This window comes from Colletes gigas, unplaced genomic scaffold (assembly GCF_013123115.1).
Source record: "Colletes gigas isolate AHSC1104 unplaced genomic scaffold, ASM1312311v1 Colletes_gigas_Sc00054, whole genome shotgun sequence".
NCBI classification, from domain to species: domain Eukaryota; kingdom Metazoa; phylum Arthropoda; class Insecta; order Hymenoptera; family Colletidae; genus Colletes; species Colletes gigas.
The window spans coordinates 13,437-32,230 of record NW_025106683.1 but is presented as its reverse complement, the minus strand read 5'-3'; the positions used below and the strand labels follow the sequence as shown (position 1 = coordinate 32,230).

At 34.9% G+C, this 18,794-nt stretch overlaps 2 protein-coding genes across 4 annotated transcripts in view; one reads left to right on the top strand and one right to left on the bottom strand.

The window, feature by feature from the left end:
* Nucleotides 1-18,794, bottom strand: part of LOC122403468 (probable RNA methyltransferase CG11342) — a 49,535-nt gene that overhangs the window by 26,503 nt on the left and 4,238 nt on the right. The gene's annotated exons all lie outside the window — the stretch shown is intronic.
* On the top strand, nucleotides 9,956-10,985 carry LOC122403457 (histone-lysine N-methyltransferase SETMAR-like). Its single transcript, XM_043406984.1, has 2 exons — nucleotides 9,956-10,001; nucleotides 10,084-10,985. Exons 1-2 carry the CDS (start codon nucleotides 9,956-9,958, stop codon nucleotides 10,983-10,985), a joined length of 948 nt encoding a protein of 315 aa, XP_043262919.1.

Below are 18,794 nucleotides of genomic sequence, written 5' to 3'. Positions count from 1 at the left end.
CAAATCATTCTGGAAAAATTATTTTCAGTTGCGGGGCTTAATTACAATAATTTTTGGTCATTGCACAAAACCCCGAAATCCTACCCATTTTCTAGAAAAAAATTCGAGAATGTGTGAAATTTTTCGATGCAAAAAAAAATTTCAAATCATTCTGGAAAAATTATTTTCGGTTGCGAGGCTTAATTACAATAATTTTTTATGAATAGGCATATCCTCGAAATCTAACGCATTTCCGAGAAAAAAAATCGAGAAGGTGTGAAATTTTTCGATGCAAAAAAAAATTTCAAATCATTCTGAAAAAATTATTTTCAGTTGCGGGGCTTAATTACAATAATTTTTGGTCATTGCACAAAACCCCGAAATCCTACCCATTTTCTAGAAAAAAATTCGAGAATGTGTGAAATTTTTCGATGCAAAAAAAAATTTCAAATCATTTTGGAAAAATTATTTTCGGTTGCGAGGCTTAATTACAATAATTTTTTATGAATAGGCATATCCTCGAAATCTAACGCATTTCCGAGAAAAAAAATCGAGAAGGTGTGAAATTTTTCGATGCAAAAAAAAATTTCAAATCATTCTGAAAAAATTATTTTCAGTTGCGGGGCTTAATTACAGTAATTTTTGGTCATTGCACAAAACCCCGAAATCCTACCCATTTTCTAGAAAAAAATTCGAGAAGGTGTGAAATTTTTCGATGCAAAAAAAAATTTCAAATCATTCTGGAAAAATTATTTTCGGTTGCGAGGCTTAATTACAATAATTTTTTATGAATAGGCATATCCTCGAAATCTAACGCATTTCCGAGAAAAAAAATCGAGAAGGTGTGAAATTTTTCGATGCAAAAAAAATTTCAAATCATTCTGAAAAAATTATTTTCAGTTGCGGGGCTTAATTACAATAATTTTTGGTCATTGCACAAAACCCCGAAATCCTACGCATTTTCGAGAAAAAAAATCGAGTAGATGCTGAAATTTTTCGGCGAAAAAGAAATATTTCAAATCGTTCTGGAAAAATTATGTTCGATTGCAGGGCTAGATTACAATCATTTTTTGCCATTACACATACCTCCGAAATCCTACGCATTATCAAGAAAAAAATTCGAGAATATGCCTAAATTTTTCGCCGAAAAAGAAAAATTTCAAATCGTTCTGGAAAAATTACATTAGGTTGCGGGGGCAATTACAATCATTTTTGGTCATTAGAAATACCCCCGAAATCCTGCGCATTTTCAAGAAAAAAATTCGAGAAGATGCCTAAATTTTTCGCCGAAAAAGAAAAATTTCAAATCGTTCTGGAAAAATTACATTAGGTTGCGGGGGCAATTACAATCATTTTTAGTCATTAGACATACCTCCGAAATCCTGCGCATTTTCAAGAAAAAAATTCGAGAAGATGCCTAAATTTTTCGCCGAAAAAGAAAAATTTCAAATCGTTTTAGAAAAATTATGTTCGGTTGCGAGGGTCAATTACAATAATTTTTGGTCATTGCACATAACCCTGAAATCCTACGCATTTTCTAGAAAAAAATTCGAGAAGGTGTGAAATTTTTCGATGCAAAAAAAAATTTCAAATCATTCTGGAAAAATTATTTTCGGTTGCGAGGCTTAATTACAATAATTTTTTATGAATAGGCATATCCTCGAAATCTAACGCATTTCCGAGAAAAAAAATCGAGAAGGTGTGAAATTTTTCGATGCAAAAAAAAATTTCAAATCATTCTGAAAAAATTATTTTCAGTTGCGGGGCTTAATTACAATAATTTTTGGTCATTGCACAAAACCCCGAAATCCTACCCATTTTCTAGAAAAAAATTCGAGAATGTGTGAAATTTTTCGATGCAAAAAAAAATTTCAAATCATTTTGGAAAAATTATTTTCGGTTGCGAGGCTTAATTACAATAATTTTTTATGAATAGGCATATCCTCGAAATCTAACGCATTTCCGAGAAAAAAAATCGAGAAGGTGTGAAATTTTTCGATGCAAAAAAAAATTTCAAATCATTCTGAAAAAATTATTTTCAGTTGCGGGGCTTAATTACAGTAATTTTTGGTCATTGCACAAAACCCCGAAATCCTACCCATTTTCTAGAAAAAAATTCGAGAAGGTGTGAAATTTTTCGATGCAAAAAAAAATTTCAAATCATTCTGGAAAAATTATTTTCGGTTGCGAGGCTTAATTACAATAATTTTTTATGAATAGGCATATCCTCGAAATCTAACGCATTTCCGAGAAAAAAAATCGAGAAGGTGTGAAATTTTTCGATGCAAAAAAAAATTTCAAATCATTCTGAAAAAATTATTTTCAGTTGCGGGGCTTAATTACAATAATTTTTGGTCATTGCACAAAACCCCGAAATCCTACGCATTTTCGAGAAAAAAAATCGAGTAGATGCTGAAATTTTTCGGCGAAAAAGAAATATTTCAAATCGTTCTGGAAAAATTATGTTCGATTGCAGGGCTAGATTACAATCATTTTTTGCCATTACACATACCTCCGAAATCCTACGCATTATCAAGAAAAAAATTCGAGAATATGCCTAAATTTTTCGCCGAAAAAGAAAAATTTCAAATCGTTCTGGAAAAATTACATTAGGTTGCGGGGGCAATTACAATCATTTTTGGTCATTAGAAATACCCCCGAAATCCTGCGCATTTTCAAGAAAAAAATTCGAGAAGATGCCTAAATTTTTCGCCGAAAAAGAAAAATTTCAAATCGTTCTGGAAAAATTACATTAGGTTGCGGGGGCAATTACAATCATTTTTAGTCATTAGACATACCTCCGAAATCCTGCGCATTTTCAAGAAAAAAATTCGAGAAGATGCCTAAATTTTTCGCCGAAAAAGAAAAATTTCAAATCGTTTTAGAAAAATTATGTTCGGTTGCGAGGGTCAATTACAATAATTTTTGGTCATTGCACATAACCCTGAAATCCTACGCATTTTCTAGAAAAAAATTCGAGAAGGTGTGAAATTTTTCGATGCAAAAAAAATTTCAAATCATTCTGGAAAAATTATTTTCGGTTGCGAGGCTTAATTACAATAATTTTTTATGAATAGGCATATCCTCGAAATCTAACGCATTTCCGAGAAAAAAAATCGAGAAGGTGTGAAATTTTTCGATGCAAAAAAAAATTTCAAATCATTCTGAAAAAATTATTTTCAGTTGCGGGGCTTAATTACAATAATTTTTGGTCATTGCACAAAACCCCGAAATCCTACCCATTTTCTAGAAAAAAATTCGAGAATGTGTGAAATTTTTCGATGCAAAAAAAAATTTCAAATCATTTTGGAAAAATTATTTTCGGTTGCGAGGCTTAATTACAATAATTTTTTATGAATAGGCATATCCTCGAAATCTAACGCATTTCCGAGAAAAAAAATCGAGAAGGTGTGAAATTTTTCGATGCAAAAAAAATTTCAAATCATTCTGAAAAAATTATTTTCAGTTGCGGGGCTTAATTACAGTAATTTTTGGTCATTGCACAAAACCCCGAAATCCTACCCATTTTCTAGAAAAAATTCGAGAAGGTGTGAAATTTTTCGATGCAAAAAAAATTTCAAATCATTCTGGAAAAATTATTTTCGGTTGCGAGGCTTAATTACAATAATTTTTTATGAATAGGCATATCCTCGAAATCTAACGCATTTCCGAGAAAAAAAATCGAGAAGGTGTGAAATTTTTCGATGCAAAAAAAATTTCAAATCATTCTGAAAAAATTATTTTCAGTTGCGGGGCTTAATTACAATAATTTTTGGTCATTGCACAAAACCCCGAAATCCTACGCATTTTCGAGAAAAAAATCGAGTAGATGCTGAAATTTTTCGGCGAAAAAGAAATATTTCAAATCGTTCTGGAAAAATTATGTTCGATTGCAGGGCTAGATTACAATCATTTTTTGCCATTACACATACCTCCGAAATCCTACGCATTATCAAGAAAAAAATTCGAGAATATGCCTAAATTTTTCGCCGAAAAAGAAAAATTTCAAATCGTTCTGGAAAAATTACATTAGGTTGCGGGGGCAATTACAATCATTTTTGGTCATTAGAAATACCCCCGAAATCCTGCGCATTTTCAAGAAAAAAATTCGAGAAGATGCCTAAATTTTTCGCCGAAAAAGAAAAATTTCAAATCGTTCTGGAAAAATTACATTAGGTTGCGGGGGCAATTACAATCATTTTTAGTCATTAGACATACCTCCGAAATCCTGCGCATTTTCAAGAAAAAAATTCGAGAAGATGCCTAAATTTTTCGCCGAAAAAGAAAAATTTCAAATCGTTTTAGAAAAATTATGTTCGGTTGCGAGGGTCAATTACAATAATTTTTGGTCATTGCACATAACCCTGAAATCCTACGCATTTTCGAGAAAAAAAATTTTTTCCATAAGTTATTGATAACATATCGATGATCTCTGATCTATAATTATAATTATCCGTCTCTGAGTGAATATTATCGACCATAAATTACTAGAAAAACTTGTAAAGTCACTAGAACGCTGTGCAACGTGTCCAGTGATGTCAGAAGCAGAACTTTCGCGCGCGTCCGCATACAATTGCAGTTTTCGCGGATACACGTGCGCCAGCGAAACACACGTTGCATCCGGTTCGTCTCTAATTTGCCGTTAAAAGTCCCACGGTTCACAGGAAGAACGAGTAAAACTGGATCGCGGATGAAGACACATTAAGTTCTTCACGAGGGGAAAGAATACTTACATGTTTTAACCAGCGAATCAGTCCGTTAAACCAGAACACAAATACAACCGAATAAAATACAGAAACGAACGTTGCGTATTTTTAATACACGTTAATTTTATATAATCACAATTTTTTAAATTGTATACAGGGTGTTCGGCCACCTCTAGCAAAAATTTTAATGAGCGATAGTAGAGGCCAAAATATGACGAAAATCAAGAATACCAATTTGTTGATGGAAGCTTCGTTAAAAAGTTATTAACGTTTAAAGTGCCGCCCTTACTGAATTTTTTTCTCGAAAATGCGCAAGATTTCGGGGGTATGTCTATTCACCAAAAATGACTGCAATTGAACCCTACAACCGAAAATAATTTTTCCACAACGATTTGCAATTTTTTAATTTTCTCGAATAATTTCACACCTTCTCTATTTTTTTTCTCGAAAGTGGGCAGGATTTCGTGGGTATGTCTAATGACAAAAACTGATTGTAATTGACCCCCGCAACCGGAAATAATTTTTCCACAACGATTTGCAATTTTTTTTCTCCGTTGAAAAATTTAGGCACCTAATTGGATTTTCAGTAAGGAATTTTTTTCTCGAAAGTGCGTACAATTTCGGAGGTATGTGTAATGATAAAAAATGATTGTAATTGATCCCCGCAACCGAAAATAATTTTTTTAGAACGATTTGAAAAAATTTTTTTCGCCGAAAAATTTCAGCACCTACTCGATTTTTTTTCTCGAAAGTAGATAGGATTTCGGAGGTATGTGTACTCACCAAAAATGATTGTAGTTGACCCCCGCAACCGAAAATAATTTTTCCAGAACGATTTGAAATTTTTGAATTTAATTGTTAATAACTTTTTAACGAAGCTTCCTTCAACAAATTAGTATTCTTGATTTTCGTCTTATTTTGGCCTCTACTATCGCTCATTAAAATTTTTGCTAGAGGTGGCCGAACACCCTGTATACAAATAATGACAAATCTAAAAATCTTACAAAGCTTTAATAAACTTAAGTTAATAAACTTGAGTTAATTAACTTTCATGACGTAAACAATTTGTTCGTATTCCCAATGGTGGATACAAAGAAGAGGCATTTATAATTGAGAAATATTTTAATTATCCAAAAGAATAGAATTTTAAATCGTCGATCAAGTGATTTCTATATCAAATTGGTATTATTTAACATTGTTACACAGAAACACGAATTCATTACACAACCTAATATTTTTATCATATTTGTGATCATGTCCAAGTGTCTGGTATTGATCGATCTAGTATAAACAAATGTCCTAATACATTTTTTTTTTTTTTTTTTAAAACAGATACTATTGCAATTTGCACTAAGAAAGCATTCGAACATTAAATATGATATTGTGATCACGTTAAAATAATTTTAGTGTTTTAGGACCGGAATGGTATCTTTACAAGCAAATAAATTGTCATTGACAATTCAGATTAATTTTCTCTTCTCTTCTTTTATATTCGACAAATATGACACGTTTTTCCTGTAAAGATTGCAACAATTTGCTTGTACTTGTAGAGGAATCGAATCAATATTGAAACGTGGGATTAAATTGTTCCATTTTGTTCGGAAAGAACAAAGAACTGGAACAACGAATACAATCGAGGGCAAAGAATACATAAATTTCATAAACAAATAAAATATATTTATATGTTAATTATTTGATGCAATTGTCGAGAATTCTAATCTTCTATGTCCTTATTACTTGTGGAAAAAAGACAAATCCACTGGATATTTGATTCGTTCGTGCAAGACGTATCGCCTTTTACCTATCTACTTGTCGTCGGAAAAGATTCTCTCGGTGGCCTTCGGCTCTGCACTCGATAAATTCTCGTACATACGATTTCAAGGGGTTCGAGCTTGTAACTGGGTCATCTCAGCAAGGATACGTCACGAATGCAATTTATCGAGTAACTCCGAACCAACGAGGAAACCTCGAGCGATGTCAAGTTCGACTCCTCGCGATCCTTTTAACCTTTTGACTGCGGCGCGTCATAAGAAGAATCCATCAACATAGATGGCGCGGTCGTCGCATGACTGTCGCTGCGACTGGTGACCAAAAAAGTACCCGGAAAAAATATATCTTTAAAATGGACAATTAACAAAATTGCATTCGAGTAGCCCAGCTACATCTATTAAATTCTTAGAGTGCAAAGATATCAAACGATGACTAATTTGAAATTATTAATAATGGTGAAACAATTCAGTTGGGTTTTTGTTACTATGATAAGGAAGGTCTAAGTAGAAATAGCTAAATTGTAACATTAACTTTTGACTGTGGCGCGTCCTAGGAAGAATCCATCAACATAGATGGCGCGATGGTCGCATGCCTGACCATAAAAGTACCCGGAGATTTAAGAGACCATTCTTACGGTTTAAAAAAGTAATAATGTTTTTATCCAATTCCATGTCGAATCAATTGGTAAAACAGTAAAAGGTGTTATAGTAAAAAAAATGCAGAGGGCGTAAATTTACGCTTTTCGTATATATGTATTGACAGACTTGTGAAAGCGTATACAGGGTGTTCGGCCACCTCTAGCAAAAATTTTAATGAGCGATAGTAGAGGCCAAAATAAGACGAAAATCAAGAATACCAATTTGTTGATGGAAGCTTCGTTAAAAAGTTATTAACGTTTAAAGTGCCGCCCTTACTGAATTTTTTTCTCGAAAATGCGCAAGATTTCGGGGGTATGTCTATTCACCAAAAATGACTGCAATTGAACCCTACAACCGAAAATAATTTTTCCACAACGATTTGCAATTTTTTAATTTTCTCGAATAATTTCACACCTTCTCTATTTTTTTTCTCGAAAGTGGGCAGGATTTCGTGGGTATGTCTAATGACAAAAACTGATTGTAATTGACCCCCGCAACCGAAAATAATTTTTCCACAACGGTTTGCAATTTTTTTTCTCCGTTGAAAAATTTAGGCACCTAATTGGATTTTCAGTAAGGAATTTTTTTCTCGAAAGTGCGTACGATTTCGGAGGTATGTGTAATGATAAAAAATGATTGCAATTGATCCCCGCAGCCGAAAATAATTTTTTTAGAACGATTTGAAAAATGTTTTTTCGCCGAAAAATTTCAGCACCTACTCGATTTTTTTTCTCGAAAGTAGATAGGATTTCGGAGGTATGTGTACTCACCAAAAATGATTGTAGTTGACGCCCGCAACCGAAAATAATTTTTCCAGAACGAATTGAAATTTTTGAATTTAATTGTTAATAACTTTTTAACGAAGCTTCCATCAACAAATTAGTATTCTTGATTTTCGTCTTATTTTGGCCTCTACTATCGCTCATTAAAATTTTTGCTAGAGGTGGCCGAACACCCTGTATATACGCCTTTAGCAGTCAAAGGGTTAACCCCTTAACGTTCATGCTCGAGTCTGACTGCTTTGAAAAACGATATTTCTTTAATCTAATGGTTTAAGGGACGATAATATTTGTTTTCCTTCAAATTATACGTTGGTTATATAGTTCTACTGTTAAAAGTTCTGTGACCCATATATGGGTCACATGGCAGTCAAAGTGTTAAAGACCACTCTTTTTCCAAACAATATCGTCGATTGCATTTACAAGGCAAAAACTAAATTCAATCTCATTTGAAATCAACCACTTTCGTTTTAACACGTTCACTGCCAGTCTAAAATCCAAAAATTGTTTACGGGACCAAAAACTTTCATTTTAGGCAATTGTAAACTACACAACTTGAAAATGGTCGTAGTAGTTAGTTTTATAACCTCGTTAAAATTTACGAAGCCTATTAAAATTGATTTTCTTTAGCATTTCAACTTGAGTATTCATTGTTATAGTTCTGCTGTTAAAAGTTCTGTGACCCATATATGGCTCACGCGACAGTCAAAGTGTTAAAGACCACTCTTTTCCAAACAATATCGTCGATTGCATTTACGAGGCAAAAACTAAATTCAATCTCATTTGAAATCAACGACTTTCGTTTTAACACGTTCACTGCCAGTCTAAAATCCAAAAATTGTTTACGGGACCAAAAACTTTCATTTTAGGCAATTGTAAACTACACAACTTAAAAATTGTCGTAGTAGTTACTTTTATAACCTCGTTAAAATTTAGGAAGACTGTTAAAATTTATTTTCTTTAGCATTGCAACTTCAGAATTCATTATTACAGTTCTAAAAGTTGTTAAAAGTTCTGTGACCCATATATGGGTCACGTGGCAGTCAAAGTGTTATTTTACAAAAAAATGGATATTGTAAATTTAATATTCCAAACTTTAGAGCTGAACCTTAACCGTGCACGATAAGAGCAATTAATAAATAATAAATAGTGTTAAATAAAATGGGATACAATTATTATTGCGTCATTCCAAATTGTTGGAGAGTATAAACAAAATGACGCATTATTGAAAAATACATCCAGAGACTATCAATTATTATTAACATCAAATTTTTAAATAATATTCATCGTGTTTCTATGAAACTATTGCAAATTATAACTAGCTTCTGATGGTTATAAATGTTATTTTTATCATCGTTACTAAAAAATACCTTTTTTCTAATTAAACACGTTATGCATAACTGTTTTCTCTTAGCAGATCTTACAAATTGTATTTGATCACGTAATATTAACAACATAAGTGACCTTAAATTTGTATATCCTTCAAAAATTAATTCTTATCCAGTGCCTATCATATTATATTCGATTCATGTTCCGTACAGTTGATTTAAATACGCTTATTATCTACATTTGCAAGCACACTGTTGCAGAGAGGATCTTCCCAATCGGTTGGTAACGCGTTAACACATGGAAAATGGCGCTCATTAGCGCGGAACTCGTTTAAGCTCGACCTTTCAAAACAATGATTTCATACCTTTTTCTCGTGAGTGAATTAGTAATCGCGAAGGTGAGTTGTAGAATTTCCTGTGACTAGTCTACCAGGAATACCGCAATCTGCAAAATAATCGATACTCTGCCTCTTATAATACTTTTATTCCGATCCATGAGCCAATTTCTATCAGGTCAATCCACAAGCAACGCGAGTATTTCGAGAAATCTACAATAGAACGAAAAGATCTATTAGGTCGAGTCATAAGTAACTTTCGATGCAGTTAAGTAGAATCTATTGTTCGTATCTACCCGCTGTGAGGTACCATAACAACAAGTTTTTGTTTTCACTATATAGACGAGGCTTCGGTTAGTCTTTTGTCAACTGTTTTGTGTGATACACGTTACGTTAAACTGTTTTTTTTTAACCTTTGAAATGGAGAGTCAAAAAGTACATATTCGTCGTGTAATGCTTTGGGAATGTAAACAAGGCAATAGTGCTAAGGCGACAGCTGAACAAAATATGCAGTGTATATGGTTGAGGACTAATAACTGTTCGGGCAGTTAGAAATTGGTTTATAAAATTCCGTTCTGGAGATACGACCTTAAAGGACGAACCGAGGGCGGGACGTCCTTCCGGCTTTGACGACCACCTTTTAAAGGCAATATTGGAGCAAAATCCACGTCAATCAACAAGAAGTATATCAGAAAGGTTGAATACATCACAATCAACTGTTAACCGCCACCTGGAGAAATTAGGGAAAGTCAGCAAGTTAGGAGTATGGGTACCTCACAATCTCAATGAACGGAATAAAGAAGATCGCATATCAATCGCCACAAGTCTGCTCTCACGGGTAAAAATTGAGGCTTTTTTAAACAGGATTGTAACAGGCGATGAAAAATGGGTTTCCTATGAAAATATAGTCCGCAAAAGACAGTGGCTTGATAAGAATCAACCACCTCTGCCAGATCCGAAAGCAAACATCCATGGCAAAACGATTTTATTGTGTGTATGGTGGGATTGTCAAGGAATAATTCACCACGAGTTGTTGAAGTCAAATTTAACGATCACTGCGGATAAATACGTTCAGCAGTTGCAAAGAGTGCAAGAGAAACTCCATGAAAAGCGTCCTGCACTCGTTAATCGCAAAAGCGTCATTCTTTTACACGAGAATGCGCGATCACATACAGCAAGGGTGATTCAAGAAAAAATTCTTGAGCTTGGATGGTCTGTTTTACCACATCCACCTTACTCCCCGGATCTTGCCCCGGCAGATTACCACCTTTTCTGTTCCTTACAAAACTTTTTGTATGGAAAAACCTTCAATTCTGAAGAGCAAGTCAGGCAGGCTGTCGAAAACTTCTTCCAGCTCAAACCAACCACATTTTACAAGGAAGGAATTGATAAACTGCCAGGAAGATGGGAGAAGGTGATAGATAATAGTGGTGAATACATAATAAATTAATATAATTTTGTTATTTAATGAGAGCAGAATAAATGGCTGATAAAAAAACGGAAGTTACTTATGACTCGACTTAATATTTTGTGTTGGAAATGCGGCCAATGTCGGCATGGTTGCCGGGCCTGCAACCGTTGGGTAGAGAGGGGGAATCGGGGTTTCCCCGTTCGTGAGCGCTCTTATGTTGTTTCCTGGCCATGAGGCGACTTGTAATATTCCATAACTATGATATTGTTATTAATCAGTTTTGTTATAATTTGTTATAAATAAACTTTATACATGTGTTCAGTTGTAACCTCTAATAGTTATAATTTGGTATAAATAAACTTTATACATGTGTTCATTCATAACCTCTAATATTTTGTTTATCTACAATGGCGGCCATAAACACGAAGAAAAGTAAAAATGAATGTTGAAATTGCAGATATTGGGTTGTTCGATGAGTTCGTTGCATTTAGTAATGTTCAAACATGATATATATTCGTTAGGTTTAACAAGTTTTATAACTGATTTTCGAAATGTTTGGACGACACAAATCTTCAAGTTTATTTAGCTGAAAAAGAAACTTTCAGCGAAAGTAACAAAGTGTAACAAAAGGGGTTAATAATTAATAACATTTCCGTTATTTTTAAGCAACGTTCTCATTCGTTTCGACATTAGCTCGATTCAACTTGTTCCAAGGTGTTATGGCCGCCATTATTCCATGCGGTTCGAATAGATTGTTCCAACACTTGGATGGACGAATGTTGGCGTCCATTGTCATAAATTCCTCGCATCATTAATCCCCATACATCGGATTAGTGCCAAGCGAGATCACTGGCCACTCTAATGCGAGGATATTTGCGTTTTCCAGTCGCGTCTTTGTCGATTTGCTGTTGCGAATTGTTGCATTACCGTGCATAAACACCAGATTCGCATCTTTGAAAGTGTAGAAACAAGATTGCAAGTGGTTTGCAAGAACTATTCAATTGGTAATCGACTCTAATCGTTCGATTAGATATTACAGCGAGATCGACCTTACCAAAACCATTACAAAACCGCCTAAATCATTGCAAAGCAGAGTTAACTCAACAATTGTAGCCTGCTGAGCTTTGATTCTGATTTTACCAACAAAAAAACAAAGATGTATGACTTTGTAGGTAAACAAAATTGTCGAATTTGGGTCGATGCTAATTTTCGGAGTTATTTTCACTTATTTTCTTTTTTTTTTTAACGAAAAAGGTGTGACTGTGACTATTACAAGTGACAACTTAAGTGGATTTGATTTGTGAAAGGGGTGGTTTCACTAAGATGGCGCCACACGCCATACTTGACGCCATTAAACTATTTCTTGAGGGACCATCTTGAGTCTCTTGTTTCCAACAAATTCCAAGAAACTATGAACCTATTTGCATATGTATATACTACTCCACCAAATGCAATCGCGGTGGTCATTTAACTGACATTGCATTTCATATATAATATAATTAAAAAAAATTTTAAGAACACGAGGTTTACACGATTAAGAAAAATTTCAAATCGTTCTGGAAAAATTATGTTAGGTTGCGGGGGTAATTACAATCATTTTTTACCATTACACATACCTCCGAAATCCTACGCATTTTCAATAAAAAAATTCGAGAAAGTGCGAAAATCTGAAATTTTATGCAAATTCTTAAAATGTCATAACTCCTGAACGGATTGGACGATTTTAATGTTTCAAAAAGCAAACAACGCGTATTTTGGTGTAGAATATGTGGAAATTCCAAAAATATTCGAAAAGTTATTCCTTGACCCCGTGAAATGAGAAAACCCCCATAAAAATGGTCCAATCTTTAAAGGACCATAACTCCTACAATAGTCAATGTATTTCATTGAAATTTTTGGAGGAAATAGTGCTCATGGGTACCTAAAAAAAAGGTTTAGACAATTTTTCTATATGGCGTCAAACAAATTTATTAAAAATCAAAAACAACTTTTATGAAAAATCGACAGGGGGCAGATGCCTAAAGAAATTAAATAATTTCAAATCGTTGTGGAAAAATTATGTTAGGTTGCGGGGGTAATTACAATCATTTTTGGTCATTAGACATATCTCCGAAATCCTACGCATTTTCAAGAAAAAAATTCGAGTAGGTACTGAAATTTTTAGACGAAATTAAAAAATTTCAAATCATACTAAAAAAATTATATTTAGTTACAGGGGTCAATTACAAGCATTTTTGGTGAATAGACATATCTCCGAAATCCTACGCATTTTCAAAAAAATGCCATAAAATCTGCTGCTTCTCCTACCAAGCCTGTTTATCAGAATGCCTTCTCAAATCGAAATTATGCCAAATTTTAACTGCGTGTAAGTGGTCCCAAACCTCTCTATCACAAAATCCGTACTTACGAAAATTAACTAAATATCAAATCAGCCCATCCAAACCTCAGAAGATTACCTAAATATCCTCCTCGAACCTTGCCTCCTCTCAAAATTCCTGATGACCTAGAGACGTACAAAAAGTCGGAAACCAACCTGTTGGGGTTTTGTAATGAGCTGACACATTCGATATAACTGTTCAATATAAACGTATATTTAGAAGTAAATTAAACACGTGTGCATACATAGGCGATGCGTACTCTCAGGTAGACATATTTGGACTGAACAACAACCGATAACGGCCATCGTCGATTCTCTAACACAACCCAATAGGGTTGGTACCCCTTTGCATCCGCCACTGTGCATGCTCTCTTAACACTAGATTTACGGAAATCGTCAATTTGACGGATGTCTGATTCCATATTTAAAATTGCAGAACGTGTAAATATTATTTTTTTAACAACTTACGTTGAATTTGACTGATGCAATGGCATGAATACATATTCTAATTAACCCCTTAGCTTACAATGAGGTCTCAGAGACGTGACAACTCTACCGGGCCAAACCTTGGTGTCGGTTTTGGCACGCACAGGAAATTAAATCGTAAGGCAAGGGGTTAAAAGAAAAATCGTATTGCAAGGCAATTGTCAACATGAAAGGTATCGATAAATATACGTGTGATCGATGCCCGTAGATCTAGTGTTAACTCCGGATTAGAAACGTAAGATCGGCACGACCTCGAAATCGATATTGCAACGAGCGTCTGAAGCGGTCCTGGCTGACCGAATCCGACGTGTCTGGGTGACTCGAGACGAAGGTCGGTGCCGTGGAGAAAAAAAGGTGGGATGATGGTTTATCGTACAGAATGGAGCGCCGATCCGTGGCACGGGTTGCGAAACGACCGGTTGCTTCGTTCACGGCAACGAGGGGATTGGCTCGATTCGCTCACGTGCCACCGCGGCGACCGATTGAGAAACGGCCGTGATAACGAGATCCATAAAATCCACCAGTTCTCTCGTCTCGCCCGGAGATTGTTCATTCTCCTTTGTATTCGCGAACTGAACTGTTACACCGGCCAGATTTATCGCCGGTTACCGCAATTATTTGTCATTTTTTATTTCCCGACCTACAAGCTAGGAGAGTATTCGAGGAAAGTTTAGAAAACATTCTTTTTTCTACAGCAACACACGAGTCTAATCACGATGTTGGATATTATGGGATGTATTCAATACGACATTCCGTATAATCAAACGTTTATTAGTAGACTGGGGATCTTTAGGCAAATTCATATTTTTATTAATAGAATTAATGAAATGTGTTGGGGTTTTGAATAATTCCACTTGCACACATAACTCAATATATATTTTGTTATCACACATAATACAGATATATAATAAGCATAAAAAATACAAACTCAAATAAGCATACGCCTAAGCACGAGTACATGGCGCATACCAAGATGGCGCTGCGGTGGGACGAGCAAACCCCCTTCAAAATGGGTGTTTCGTAGATGATTGTAGATAGGAGAGTATTCGAGGAAAGTTTAGAAAACATTCTTTTTTCTACAGCAACACACGAGTCTAATCACGATGTTGGATATTATGGGATGTATTCAATACGACATTCCGTATAATCAAACATTTATCAGCAATCACGACTCGCTGTAGCGGTTGTTAGGACGCTGTCTATTGTTTTTAAACATATACGTATCTAGATTCCAAATATTCCTGAATCTATCGGGTGAATTCTTTTATACATCCACAGGTACAATGTTACATATCATTCATGCATGGGGCTGAAACGTTTGGTGGCTTGGGCGTTGGCTCGAGCATCTAGCGAGCAACCCTTTGAACGGGGTTGACTCATGCCGTATGCGCACACCCGGCCCAATTTTCATTGCCTTTTATGGTAATGCCCCGCCTTACTACTGAGCATTTTCAACTATATAAGGGCCGCGGTTTCTTACTCGGGGAGCTCAGTTTTACCTAAACTCTTGGCACGACGTTACTGTGACACTCAGGGCAAGATCGGGCTATAATCCCCTTCAAGCAACTATCTACGACTATCTACCTTAGCGGTTTATCAGTGAGTGTCCATTAATCGAGTAGAGCTCCCGCGAACGCGCCGCGTAAAAGCCGATAACAAATCTTTCGCCTTCGAGGCAATTTAGCAATTGTACAACTTCTTGTAAACCCATAGCTGTACTTGAGCATCGTCAAAAATATATATTCAAGTTATTGTTCCTTACGTGTGTTATTCACTCAAAGCAACCCTGAACCATATTAATCGTAAGGCTAGGGGTATCTCACGAACCCGGTACACCTTTACCGCTCGAGGTGTACCATCACGACAGAGAGCAAGATCCTAAAACATCCTAAAAACCTACGTGGCTCCCAGGGTATAGAGCCCCTGGTTCGTCCACTCCTACTAGCGGCTCCCAGGGTATAGAGCCCCTGGTTCGTCCGTGAAACCATTCATTTTCCCTATAAATCTAACCCCGTGGCTCCCAGGGTATAGAGCCCCTGGTTCGTCCACGTAACCTCCACCTACGGCTCCCAGGGTATAGAGCCCCTGGTTCGTCCGGACCTCCTTTCTTTTCCTAACCATACCCAAAACCACCGGTCGAGTACTGCCCCTCGACCGAATCCAGGATCTCGCGCTCCCGCTCGTAACAACAATAACGCCTATTTTACATTGGTCGTTTCAGTTTTGTATTGTATTTATAGGATTTCCAACACGCGATTTGGCTACTAACAAATTTTAGCTGTAGTTTCGAAAAGCCCCGATGGCCAATCGACATGAAATTTTTAGGAGCGGGAGGGGGGCAGGTACGAATCTCAAATATAAAATTTTAGCTTCGAGTATTTAATAGTTTCCAGGATTTTCGTGAAATGCTTTCACTCTATTATGAATTTCGTCTAACGTAGTATAGGCTGTATTTTCTAATGCAACAACTTTTCGATCAACGTGAAATTTATAGGGGATGCAGGAAAGAGGATATGGATTCTACATATGAAATTTTAGTTTTGAGAATTTAATAGTTTCCGAGATATCAAGTTAGGTTTTGCTATTTTTTATTTTATCATTATACATATTTGGGTTGAATCAGAATAGTATATTGCAAACTAAAAAAAACTCTGGGAAAAATAGTAATAGGGGACACTAGAGAACAAAATAAGACGAAAAACAAGAGTACCAATTTGTTGATGGAAGCTTCGTTAAAAAGTTATTAACAATTAAATTCAAAAATTTCAAATCGTTCTGGAAAAATTATTTTCGGTTGCGGGGGTCAATTACAATCATTTTTGGTCATTACACATACCCTCGAAATCCTACGCATTTTCGAGAAAAAAATTCGAGTAGATACTGAAATTTTTAGACGAAATTAAAAAATTTCAAATCGTACTAAAAAAATTATATTTAGTTACAGGGGTCAATTACAAGCATTTTTGGTGAATAGACATACCTCCGAATTCCTACGCATTTTCAAGAAAAAAATTCGAGAAGATGCCTACATTTTTCGACGAAAAAGAAATATTTCACAATCGTTCTGGAAAAATTATGTTAGGTTGCGGGGGTCAATTACAATAATTTTTGGTCATTACACATACCCTCGAAATCCTACGCATTTTCGAGAAAAAAATTGGAGTAGATACTGAAATTTTTAGACGAAATTAAAAAATTTCAAATCATACTAAAAAAATTATATTTAGTTACAGGGGTCAATTATAAGCATTTTTGGTGAATAGACATACCTCCGAAATCCTATGCATTTTCAAGAAAAAAATTCGAGTAGATGCCAAAAATTTTCGACGAAAAAGAAAAATTTCAAATCATACTAAAAAAATTATATTTAGGTACAGGGGTCAATTACAAGCATTTTTGGTGAATAGACATAACTCCGAATTCCTACGCATTTTCAAGAAAAAAATTCGAGAAGATGCCTAAATTTTACGACGAAAAAGAAAAATTTCAAATCGATCTGGAAAAATTATGATCGGTTGCGAGGGTCAATTACAATAATTTTTGGTGAATAGACATACCCCCCAAATCCTACCCACTTTCGAGAAAAAAATTCAGGTAGGTGCTGAACTTTAAATGTTAATAACTTTTTAACGAAGCCTCCATCAATAAATTGGTATTCTTGATTTTCGTCCTATTTTGACCTCTAGAATCTCCCATTAGAATTTTTTCGAGGGGTAGCCGAATTTAATCATTTAATGCAGCTTGAAAAAATGGCGGGTAAATTTTCTGTGGTACACTCTATAGAAACTGAGGCTTAATATTGCTATGCGTCATGGGGCTATTTAATAATCGACGACGACACTACTTCCCAGAAAATAAACGCATAATAAAGCCTGTGTCTCACACATACACTGTCACAGACGTATACATAGAGGCAGAATTCAATTGTCCAAAATTAAAGTTTTTTATCTCATGAAAAATTTGACGATTTTGGCAGTCAATGTGTTAATTTGTAGAACGTGCTTCCATGAGTCACATGGAAAATTTAAAAATGGTCGTATCTCTGTTGAAGATGATCCAAAAACAGAAAAACCACCAAATTCTACTAAAGAAAGAAAAAATTGAATTTTTTGGAAAAAAACTAAGAAAAAAAACAAAGATAACAATAATATCATAAGATACCTGAAAAGAACATCGTCAAATGTTAAGGTTCTTCAAGTTTAAACAATAATTTTGTTACGCTGAATCATACTAAATCTCATAGTTAAATAATAGTAAAAAGGATCTAAACGTGTAAAGTTGGAACGTTTGTGTTTGATGAATCTAAACATTATTACACACTTGTTAACGCAATTCGCTTCATTTATTTCTCAAATATGACAAGCATTACATATCATACGAATGTAATCGTTAATCTATTAATCACCAGGGAAATTAATTAACAATCATAAATTGTATTCGTAATCGTAAAATGAAGGATTGACATCAGTCTTTGCTAAATAGAAGTAGAAATATCTACAGAGAATGGTAATGGCGAGGCTCAGATCGCCGATGGAATGTTCTTTGGCAATAATTCCGCTGTTCTTGCGATAACTTAATATCGTAAGAGATGATTGATCGGCCAAGTTCGAGAAAAATTCTTCAATATGTTTTTTTCTACATTCGTAATGATATTTTTGCAAGAATTTTTCCATATTATCCTTCGAAGTTGCATCGATTAAGTTTCTCGGAAGCCGAACTGCAATCATCGGAGATTGCAAGTCTGATAACAAAAAAACACGCAAACAGAAGAAGACGTTACATTCATAGACAAGAAATTCTCATAGATACAATGCTCAAATATTCATAAAAAGTAGAATCTGGAAAATGGTCTTGCATGTTAAAAACATCATCGTATAAAAAGATTTATTAATCATAATTGGTAACTTGGAAATGGAAAACTAAAATCGAACTAAAAGGCTAAACACGATTATTTTTATGTAATAAACTTTTTTCCCGTATGTATA